This window comes from Camellia sinensis, chromosome 13 (assembly GCF_055761805.1).
Source record: "Camellia sinensis isolate YWXY chromosome 13, ASM5576180v1, whole genome shotgun sequence".
In the NCBI taxonomy this organism is placed as follows: Eukaryota; Viridiplantae; Streptophyta; class Magnoliopsida; order Ericales; family Theaceae; genus Camellia; species Camellia sinensis.
Window position 1 is genome coordinate 112,597,082 of NC_138973.1, and position 12,143 is coordinate 112,609,224.

Here is a 12,143-nt window from a genome sequence, read left to right on the forward strand (position 1 = left end):
TTACCTAAATTATTATTTGACATAAATTTTTGATACATTAAAAAATGTTAACTGATTTTATGATTTATTAATAAAATTGGTTATTTGTAATGAAATTCAAAACTTCAGGGGACAGGATGTAATTTTCACAACTACAAGGGCAATTCATATTTTAAGAAAACCTCACAGGGTGTATTTGTAATTTACCTTAAATGGTATTGTATTCTTAATAATTAAATATGTTGAAATCTATGAATATAAGAAGCTCATAACACATAAGGTTTAAAGGCCTAGTTAGGGAAGGGGGTTTTCTATTGTAAGAAAAAAAAATAAAACAAATAATAACCAAATTTTAGTAAACATTACGGAGAAGAAAAGAAAAAAAAATTATCAGTGACAATCTTTGTAAAGAAAAGCACTCATAATGATCCTATTAACAAAGACAAAAAATAAATGACTTAATCATACTTGTTTTAGTTTCATTTGTCTACCTATTGTCACACGTCTCCTTTGCCCTCCTGAAATACCCCTCACTATTTCATTTCCAACAATTGTATCGGCACAATCTTCCAATCCTAAGATCTGAACGAAAAAAAAAAAGAAAAAAAAGGAAATAGGAAGAAAACAATGAGTGTATGCTGGAAATAAAATTTAACAATATTTTATATATTCGTGAAATTGCTAGTTTTCAGAGATGTTACTGTTAATGATATACCTTGAGAATGTAGTCTGTAACTAAGTTGTCCTTGTGCTCCTTTGAACCAGCAGCCTGTATTTGAAGATTTTGTTTTAGGCCTCCGTAACATTCTACTCGATAATTGAAAGGTATAAATTCAGTAAAAATTATATTGATTTTCTCTTACTTTCAACAATATATCAATGTCAAGGTCTGGCTCAATGTTTAGTTCCTTCTCTCTCCGCAAGAGCTCCATAACCATGTCTGCAATTGTTGCAGCCATAAGTTAAAAATGGTTAGGTTAAAACTTGTGCAAAGTTCATCAAATTAGAGTCCTATATTTCAAATTCAACTCACCATAGGGAGTACCAATTCCTTGACATCTAGCAGAGAAGGCTAATGTTTCCCTCACTGTCATTTGAGCAATGTGTTCATCAGATTGGCTGACATAAGAGGACGTCCTCTGAGGGACAAATTCATGCATTTCATGACCATTGTATGTCACTTTCCCTGAAACCTGATTATTGTAGACAAGTCATTATTAGTTGTAAAGAAGAAAGAACAATATATATATAAGAGTGAATTGAGTGACAAGTTGAGCCATGATAAGTCCCCCAAGATATGTCAAGTTAAACCGTGATAAGTGCCACAAGAAATGTAAGTTTTTTTTTTTTTTTGAGCAGCAAGCAAATCAAATTTTTATTAGATAATGAAAAGGTACAAATAGCTTGGAAAGAAGTTGCATTATTGTTAAAGCTAAGCATCCCAACTAGGTTGGCACCCAAAGCAAGATTAATCATGTGCATTTCCAAGGCCCCGAAAAGAGTTAGAGAGATTCCAACTCAAAACAGCTCAATACATCCAAAACATTGCAACATTACACCCTTCCTCCAATACGATTTCTAATCTTCACAATATTGTACAGAAAGTCATTGATAGAGTACTGGAAGTCCATGGATGACGTTTTCAACCAAATTGCGAGTCCAATAATTATAATTTCCTGTAGCTCCTTCATCATTGGTTGGATATCATCAAAAAGGCATTCGTTCATGTGCTTCCAGATGGACCAAAGAGCCACTAAAGGTATGGTATTCCAAATTCTCCTCTCAGCTTTCGTGAAACAATTCCCTGCCCACCACTGCAATATCATTGGTTGGACATCATCAAAAAGGCATTCGTTCCTGTGCTTCCAGGTGGACCAAAGAGCCACCAAAGGTATGGTATTCCAAATTCTCCTTTCAACTTTCGGGAAGCAATCCCCTGCCCACCACTGCAACAGTCCTTCAGCTGATCCAGGCACCATCCATTGAGCTCCCCATCACTTTAGAAGACCTGTCCAAACTCACCAAACCATAGGGCAGAAAATAAGCACATGCTCTACTGATTCTTGATAAGCTTTGCACAATATACACAAGGTAGTTGCACTCTCATCCAAAATTCCAATCCTTTGCGGAAATACGGAAGTTTTAACCTTATGTTTCCATGCAAGCCACCCAAAAAATTGTACTTTAGGGGGAAGGTACTTGATCCACACCAATCTACTAGAGCACTCTCAAGAAATGTACGTCACGGGCACTATATGTAAAAAGAGGCTTTCCAGGCCATTTGTGAAAATCCCACAACAAATTTTATGCTCCTCGTATTTTTGTGACTTTTACCATGATTTAAATAATGCCTGTCCTTTTTCCTCGTAGTGGAGTTCAAACCTCATGAAGTGATCGACTCCCTTGGGGCCATCGCTAGGGCCTGTGCCCGTAATTTATTTAGCATGCGTGGGAAGGGAGATTGCAAGTATCCAGCGACTATCAGGGCAAATCCCTTGGTAGCCTTGTTACAATATATATACACACATTATCATGGAAACTCACTTGGTTGATGTTGTCACGCAATTTTGATTTTTACAAAAAAAAATCAAAGTAACAACATAATTTCCCCAAAATATTTCCTTTGCTAGAAGTTATTTTAAGGATCAAAAAGTCAATTCAGCAAATAAAAAACTGCACATTCAATTACCCATGTATCGCATGGACTCAAATGCTACTATATCTATATGCTCTCCTCATGTCACATGACAGTGTTTTTTATTTTTTATTTTTAAAATAAAGTTACATAAACTCATGATCATAGTTTAAGATAAGAGGATAATATCACTTAAGATAAGTAAATATTATAATATTAATTTCATTATTATTTTTTTTTATTCTTACTTATTTGAATTGTACACATAGGCCATGTTTGTTTGGGCGGACTGGATTAGCATTCCCATGACTAATAGTCCTAGGACTACGAATCCATTGGATTATGTATCCTATCTTAACTAATAGTCAAGTTTAAAATAATTAGTCCGTACTTCAATTGTTTAACCAAACATCAGATTAATAATTTTATTAGACTATTAGTCCAATCCTAAGCTCATGTCCACCCAAACAAACATGACCATATCGTATAACCAAGTAGTATATATATATATATATATATATATGTATGTATGTACATACAGTGTATAGAAGTGATGACTTAGATGTACCCTTAGTTCTGCAGAAAGTTTTCCTGACAAAGCTAGCAGCAAGGTGGTCTTCCCAGATCCTGGAGGCCCTAAAAGCAAGGTCATTCTACAAAACAATTTCACATAAAAAATTTGTGAAAAATATTTCATGTAACTATAAATTTAGTTAGTTCCACTGAACAATATATATATATATATATATCCACAGAGAGAGAGAGAGAGAGAGAGCTCATGCTCTTACCTGCCAGGCTTGATAATTCCACTTATATTGTGAAGAATTGAAAACCTTTTCTTCTGGTTTGGAAGAATGTGGAGATAATTTGATACCCCCTTCAAGGCAAAGTACAAAAGCATCATGGGTTAGTGCATTCTGATCATGTGCTGAATCACAACCAATGTTTTAAAAGAAGTTGCTTCTCCTTCTATCTTTCTTCTTATTTTGTGGATGACTTTTATTTTGGATAAATTACATTTTTTCCCCTTTATGTTTTGCCATTTTTCACTTCGGTTCTTGAAATTTGGTTTTTTTCTCATTCTGATCATTCATGTTCAAGTTTTTTTTTAATTTATTGTAAGAGTTAGCTTATGTCGAAAATTAGATATAAAATGACAAGTTAACAGCTGCATAACTTAAAAATATTTTATTTTATATAATTCATACCTCCAATCCAAATACAAACTATAATATAATAATATATTTTTATATTATGTGACAATTAACGTGATATTTACTGTCTAAATTTAAACAAAAATTAACATTATGAGTAAATTGAAAAAAATTTGAAACATAGAGGCCAACTTGAGGGAAAAAAACTTAACCAACTAATATGAAAAAATGACCAAACATAAATAAGGTAAAGTGTAATTATCCTTTTATTTTTAACTAAATTTACCCCAAATGGTGTGAAATATTAATGTTAATTGTTGACTTGTTTAGAAATTAACCAATTAAGATTTACAGTGATGCTACATACTATTAAAAGTGGTACTCTAAAGTATCACTAATGAATTGGCACACACTTAAAAAAAAAAAAAAAAAAAAAAAAAAAAAACAACAACACTGTGAGGTCCACTACCACATCATTAGTGTTATCACTAATTAGTGGTCTCAAGCATTTTTCTAAGATTTAAACCGTTGTTATGTTGTATAGATATTTAAAAGTGATATTTTAAGAGTTTGTAATCTTAGGTATTGTTTGGCTAGTTGGTTTGTGGCTAAAATAGTCACAAAAGACAAAATAAGTTATTTTAGCCACAACAAACAAAACATCACATTCAACCCATAATCATTACACTATTCTCTCACAAAAAAAAAAGTCAAAAAGCTAAAAAGTCCTTCCCAAATCAAGTTTTTTAGCTCAGGTTAAAATAGATAAAAAAATTAAAAAGTCAAAAAGTCAATCCACTTCTCAAACAGAAGGTTAATTCTAAATATAAGCCAATACGGAAAAGAATATTGGAGTTTTGTGTGAATAATTACGGGTCTTACAGATTGAAGAAGGAGAGGGACGACTTCAATTGGAGTTTTGCAAATAAGTCACTCGCTCTTTAATTTATTAATTTACACAATATATACATCCACCCATATCAGGCCCGGTCCTGAGATTTTTGAGGTCTAAAGTCGATAATCAACTAATAAATTTCTGGAGTCCTTCACAATTTTTTTCATTGAATGAAAAAAAATTTCATTGAATGAAAAAAAAAAAAATTGAAAGTAAAAGACAAAAGATTTGTGTTAAAATCACAAAAAATATTTAGGATTTCATTACAATAATTAATAAATATCGCTTGATCCTCACTCTTTTTGTATTTTTAGAAACAAATAAATCAATCATACTTGCATAATCTAATTTTTTTACAAAATCATTTTCAATGAATAACAATGCTAATTATTTTAAATGAGCCTTTCAATTTTTAATGGATTAATTTATTTTAAGTTAATTTGGGCTTTCCTTAATTTTTTTTTTTTGGGACTTAAAATATACTTAATATATTAGACTAAATTATAATAAGAGAGACCCTTTTTTTGGGTCTATTTTCAATGGATAACAATGCTAATTTTTTTGAATAGCCTTTCAATTTTTTAATGGGTCAATTTATTTTAAGTTAACTTAGACATTTTTTAATTTTTTTAGACTTAAAACATACCTAATATATTATACTAAATTATAATAAGAGAGACCCCTTTTTTTACTCTATTTTGAGGAGCCCTAGGCCATGGCCTTGTGGCCTATACCCCAGGGCCGGTCCTGATCCATATACATGTATATATATTTATATACTAGCTGGTGACACACATTATGCATAATTTAAATAAGTAAAAATTAAAAAAAATAATAATAATGCAATTAATAATATAATGTGTATTTTGCTTAAGTGATATGAATTCTCCTACCTCCTTCTATAACCTTCTTTCTTAAAAATAAAAAGCACTATACCAATTGAGGCCTTCACTTAAAAAAAATAAAAAATAAATAACATTTGTGTGCTGTCACCAAGGCTATGTTTGGCATGAAGGTTTGGGTTGGGTTGGGTTGGGTTGGGTTGGGATTTATTTTAATCATAAAAAGACAAAATATGTTTTTTAATCTAATAAGACAAAATGTCACATCCAAACCAAAATCATTTTATTTTTTCTTTCACAAAAATTAAAAAAGCTAAAAAGCCTATCCTAAATGGCCAAAAAGTCAATCCACATCCCAAACGAAAGCTAAGTTAAATTGACCCAATATGTTAAAAATAATAGATAAACAACATTTGTGGTCAAAGAAATAAATGACAGATATAATTTTAAAACTAAACCGTTTATTTTGTCTATTTATTTTTAGAAGACAAATGTGATAAATTATTTAGTTACAATTATCATATCAATTTAATATATTTCATGTATAATCTATACAAAATATTTTGCAAAAGAAATTATTAAAATTATTAAAATGTGACCCATTATGATTTCACTATCCCAAAGAACACAATATAATTTATTGTGAATTCAAAAGAGCCCTCTCCCCTTTAATTTTTTTTTTTGTTCATATCATCTAATTCTAGATACTTACTGTTTATACTAATGTTAAAGAAAGTAGTAATGTACAAATGTGGAAGAGTTTTGTTAGAGATCTTAAATAAATTATTAATTTTTTTACCAAACCTCTTACATGGGTGTGGGACCCACACACGTGATTTGCGTGCATTCCACACTTATGTGAAAAGTTTGATAGAAAATTTAATAATTTATTTGAGATTCCTATCATTTTTCAATACGGAATAGTTGGAGAGAATATTAGATATACCTCAATCACATTAAGAAAAGAGTTGATGATTGTGGGCAAGCCTCTGCTACCCACATAGGCTTCTGCATCAACATTCAGATTCTCAAATCGAACTTCAATGGTCGGTAGATCAAGAGAAACTCTAATCCACCAAAATAAAATTGTCAATCCATGTACATTTTTTACTAAAAAATGTGATGCATGCAATATAGAAAGGACAAAAATCAAGGACATAGACATCATACATATTCTAACTATGTGAAAGTTAGACTTGAAGTTGATGTTGTTGAATTCACCCCATGTGAAGGAGGTGATGCTCTTCCATGGGAACACACCTTGGTCAACAATGGAAGGCAACCAACCAAGTCAAGCTTGGTGGCCACCAACCATGTCAAGGGTCAAGAATGGAGGCTACCCAAAGGCACTCCCACCTACTCCAATGTGTATAAAGGGAGGGTGAGAGGAGAGGCCAAATGAGTGGTGTAAGAGAGGAAGAAAACCGTGAACCAAAGAGTGCGAGAGATGTGAGGCGGAGAGACCGTCTCCCTCAGTGTGAGCGAGGGAGACGGGTGAGTGGCTGAGTGAGGAGAGTGTGAGCTCCTCCTCTATTGTAATCTTTCTGTAATCTCCTCATTGGTATAGTGATAACCGGTTACTCTCCCGTGGACGTAGGCATTGGGCCGAACCACGTAAAATATTGTGTCTCCTTGTGTGTGGGTGTGTTTTTCTGCTTGCAATGATTTCTATAAGGTCTTGGGCGGGATCCCAGATCCCAACAAGTGGTATCAGAGCCTCGTCGGTGGCATTTCGGAACAAAAACAGCGTGTTGTCCGAAACTGCCCAGAAATCAAGTTGCTCGAAATCAGGTTTTGAGCATACCAGGAGCAAGGGCTCGAGAAGAGGAGTCCAACCATATAAAGCAGACACCCAGAGGAGTTGGCACGCGCCCCCACGCGCCGCCTGAAGAAGGCGCGTCGGCCCAGTCTCGGCACGCGCCCCCACGCGCGGATGAAGGAAGAAGACGAGTGGGAGAGGCGCGTGTATGGCACGCGCGTGCCACGTCAGCAGCCACGTCATCTGCCACGTCATCCGCAGGAGGAAGAATCCTGTGTTTCGCGGCTACGGTGCAGCCGCAGATCTGAGGCGTACAAAATGTTTTGGCTAGATCGAAGCCATTTGGAGTCCGTTTTTGGTGATCCAATAGTGGTTTCCGACTATTTGGAGTATTCCGGACACATCCGTACGGTCAGATTTTGGAAACGGAGTTTCTGTAAAAAGAAGGCAGATTAAAGTGGCAGACGGCGTCAGGGGCAGTGGACGGAATATTCTGTTGGTACACGGAATATTCCCTGAACTTCTAAAAATTGCAATTTGGCCCAGAATTTTCAGAAAATTGTGGTGTGGCCCAACTTTCGGGGATATTTTTCAGTGAGGTCCCTGGAAGTGCAGCGAAGGTTGGTCCTAGCTAAACGGACCGCTCCGGACGCAACCGCGAGGTCAGAATAGTGAAATTCTGAACGGTTTGGAAAGATTGTCAAAACATGGGTGTTTGCCATCTTCAATACTCGAAGGAAGGTTGCCGGATATTGTGGAACGCTGCGGATTCACTGAAGAGGTTAGAATGGGCAGATTCTGACCCGATTGGACAACCAGATACAGATTGAGATAGATCATTGAAGACCAGAGGAGATCAGGCTTGATCAAATGGCAGATCGAAGGAGATCAGGATTGGTCAGGGGCGATCAGAGGATTGCAGACATGATTATCTCAAGATCAAAGGTCTCGGAAAGTTCTGTCAAAAAGACACTGTCTAAGGAGACTGGTTCTTAAGTGGGACCGGTTGTGACCCCACCAGTCTTTCCTGGGAACTTTCTTGGTTGTTGAGGTATTCGGAGGATCTGGTTCAATCAAAAGAGAAGACCATTCATCGACGGATAGATGATTTGGCAACCAGTACAGGCTCAGGGAAATACTGTGGCTGTTGGAGCTACTGTATACGAGAAGGTACTAATGGTATGTGGACATGTAGAACAATAGTTGCAGAGGAGCATACTAAGCGCAGAAGTACAATTGCAGACGTGCAACAGTGCAAGGGTACGCTAGAGTGTCGTACAGAGGCGCGAGAAGAGTGTGCAGCAGCGGGTTGTTGACAGTTCACAGGAATTTCCAGACAGAGAAATTGAGACAGGTAAAACGCAAGAGTGCGTGCCAAGGAGTGGCAAGTCTTATTTCTCTATGGTGGTTTCTTTAGTTCCATGGCAGCAGATGATAGAGTTGATGCAGATCTCTCAAGCAAGCTTGACGCAGGGAGACCAGAAGCCATGGGTGCGAGCACTATGCACGGAGTTGCATAGTGGTAACTTGTACAGACCGGTGGAAGTTGTCTTGACAGAAGGGCTAACTGTCAAACATCAGTACGGACAAGTGAGACAGAACCGAACATCAGGGATTGCAGCACAGACAACAAGCGTATGTGAAAACGCCAGGAGGTTGTTCAGAAGTGCAGAAGGGCAAAGGCTGGTTGTTCAGAAATAAGCTCCGAGCAAGGAAACTTGAGGATGTTGATGTGTCAAACTCTGAAGTTTTCTAGTTGCTCCAGTGTTCATCATGCAAGGAGTTGCATGATAGTCAAGGGCATCCAAGCAGGGGGTGCAGGACATCCAATCAGGGGGTGTCAGATATCTTGGTTGCGCAAGTTCAAGCATAGCAGGTATAGACATCCGAGACAGGAAGCATGGAAGAGATCTGTGGGAGATAGGAGCAGTGGCTCTCTCCAACTCAGAGAGTGGTGTGAGTTGAGTTGAGGATGTAGGATTCCCTCCTCCTCTTATATCTCTGGTGTATTATCTCTAGCTTCAGGGGGTGCAAGCATCTCAGTGAGGAGATGCAGACTATGCTGAAGACATCCGAGACAGAAAGTGTGGAAGAGATCTGTAGGAGATAGGAGCAGCGGTTCTCTCCAAATCAGAGAGTGGTGTGAGTTGAGTTGAGGATGTCGGATTCCCTCCTCCTCTTGTATCTCTGGTGTTTTATCTCTAGCTTCAGGGGATGCAGCGTCTCAGTGAAGAGATGCAAACTATGTTGAATTTGGGCGTGACAAGATTAGCAGCAGTATGTGCAGTGGATCACCTCACATGGGTTGAGGGGGTGATTTGTTGAATTCACCCCATGTGAAGGAGGTGATGCTCTTCCATGGGAACACACCTTGGTCAACAATGGAAGGCAACCAACCAAGTCAAGCTTGGTGGCCACCAACCATGTCAAGGGTCAAGAATGGAGGCTACCCAAAGGCACTCCCACCTACTCCAATGTGTATAAAGGGAGGGTGAGAGGAGAGGCCAAATGAGTGGTGTAAGAGAGGAAGAAAACCGTGAACCAAAGAGTGCGAGAGATGTGAGGCGGAGAGACCGTCTCCCTCGGTGTGAGCGAGGGAGACGGGTGAGTGGCTGAGTGAGGAGAGTGTGAGCTCCTCCTCTATTGTAATCTTTCTGTAATCTCCTCATTGGTATAGTGATAACCGGTTACTCTCCCGTGGACGTAGGCATTGGGCCGAACCACGTAAAATATTGTGTCTCCTTGTGTGTGGGTGTGTTTTTCTGCTTGCAATGATTTCTATAAGGTCTTGGGCGGGATCCCAGATCCCAACAGATGTCTCATTTTTTAATTTTTTTTTAAATACTGTTATAGTAGTTATATGGGCAATTATGTGCTAAATTCACGGTTTTTTTCCTCTCCCAAATCTCTTAACTTTTCTTTTTTCTTATTGTATTTTAATTTTTAAATTTGAATTCAATCATAAAATTTTAAATATTATTTTTCTAAAATAAAATAATCATATACAAACATATTGCGTGTTCCATCGCTTCAAATATATATCTACTAACGAGTGCACATATATATGAGTGCAAAGAAATATAATTTATAAATGACAAAAATAAATTAAATCTGTCGATATTTTGTGAAATTTTAAGATTTTAATTATGATTAAAGTTATCAATCTCGTGCCGGGCATGTTGTAAGGTCCGAAATATATTATTTTGATAAAATTAAAAAAAACCAAAATGGTACAAAAGCACTAGAGTTCTGTCCCGCTAAATATTTCGGACTGTTCCAACACAATTCGAACGAGTGAACATGTAACAACAATGATTCATCCCACTAAAAACATCACCACTAATAGCACTAATGCATTAAAAAAGTATTAAAAAAAAAAAAAACACAACTCCAAAACCAAAACATCACATCATTAATGACGGGACCCACTGCCACCTAATTAGTGGGAGCACTAATTAGTGCTCCCAAGCATTTTTCGAACATGTAAATGGGTGCAAAGAAATATAGTTTATAAATAACAAAACAACAATGATTCATCCCACTAAAAATATCACTACTAATAGCACTAATGTATTAAAAAAGTAAAAAAAAATAAAAAAAAATATAATTCCAAGACCAAAACATCACATCATTAATAGCGGGACCCACTGCCACCTAATTAGTGGGAGCACTAATTAATGCTCCCAAGCATTTTTCATAACAAAAATCAATAAAATCTATCACTGTTTGTGAAAATTTGAGATTTTGATCATAATTGAAGTTATCAATCCCGTGCCGTACATATTGTACGGTCTAAAATATATCATTTTGGTCAAAAATTGATAAAAAGCACTAGAGTTCTGTCCCGTCAAATATTTCAGACTGTTCCAACACAATTCGAGAATTTTGGCTGTTTCACCCACTTTTGGGTTGATGTTTCGTTTCATCTGAGCTAAGGTAGCAGCATATAGACTTGGGGGAGATTGTATTTCAGTAAAGCAATCTGACAATTTATTTTTGTAGTTAGGTCTCATTTGACAAGTAAATTTTTTAGTTAAAAAATTATTAATAAAGTAAAAAAGTTAAAAAATTAATAATTTATATTAAAAAATTAAAAATTTTATTTTTTTTCTACTTTTTGCACATCTTTTTATAAAAAATTAAAAAATTATCCCAAACATACTAGTTTTTTTTACATCATATTTTAGTCAAAAAACTTAAAAGTTACTAAAAAAGTCTGTTCCTAAACAATGCCTTAGTACAACTCTTTTTATGTGTTAAGATTATGGGCTCTTTTGAGAACATCAGTAAAAAGTCAATTTTTTGATTTTTTAATTTTTTTAATCAAAAAAAGTCAGTTTTTTTTCTCAAAATATTTTAGTTTTTTTGCCATAAAAGTTACTAAAAAAGTTAAAAAATTAAAAAAAATTTTGCCAATTTTTCAAAATACCACTGTATGTTTTAAAAAAAATAATTCATTTGTAATGTATTTTTTTTCTCAATATTTCATTCAATTTTCCATAGACTTGAAAAAAACAATTAGACCATGATTTGACAAGCACAGTTGGTTTATGTTGACAAGATTGCATATTTCAATCTTCCTACGAGTCATACATATGACAAAATAAATCTACATTTTTAACAAAATTTAGAAAAATGCTTGGGAGCACTAATTAGTACTCCCACTAATTAGGTGGCAGTGGATCCCGTCATTAATGATGTGATATTTTGGTCTTAGAGTTGTTTTTTTTTTTTTTTTTTTTTTTTTTTAATGCATTAGTGCTATTAGTGGTGATGTTTTTAGTGGGATGAATCATTGTTGCAAAATTTATATAGCACACGTACATGGGTTCACGTGTCTGTTCAATTTTATTTTATTTTTTAATTTTTATTATATATA

At 35.4% G+C, this 12,143-nt stretch overlaps 1 protein-coding gene across 1 annotated transcript in view; it reads right to left on the reverse strand.

The window, feature by feature from the left end:
* Positions 1–12,143, reverse strand: part of LOC114260740 (ABC transporter G family member 39) — a 35,988-nt gene that overhangs the window by 8,815 nt on the left and 15,030 nt on the right. Inside the window, exons 4-10 of the mRNA XM_082900802.1 lie at positions 6,452–6,570; positions 3,403–3,491; positions 3,183–3,267; positions 1,013–1,172; positions 843–919; positions 695–748; positions 471–561 (exon numbers count right to left, since the gene is read on the reverse strand). Coding sequence (XP_082756928.1) covers positions 471–561; positions 695–748; positions 843–919; positions 1,013–1,172; positions 3,183–3,267; positions 3,403–3,491; positions 6,452–6,570 — 675 coding nt within the window. The remainder of the gene's footprint in view (positions 1–470; positions 562–694; positions 749–842; positions 920–1,012; positions 1,173–3,182; positions 3,268–3,402; positions 3,492–6,451; positions 6,571–12,143) is intronic.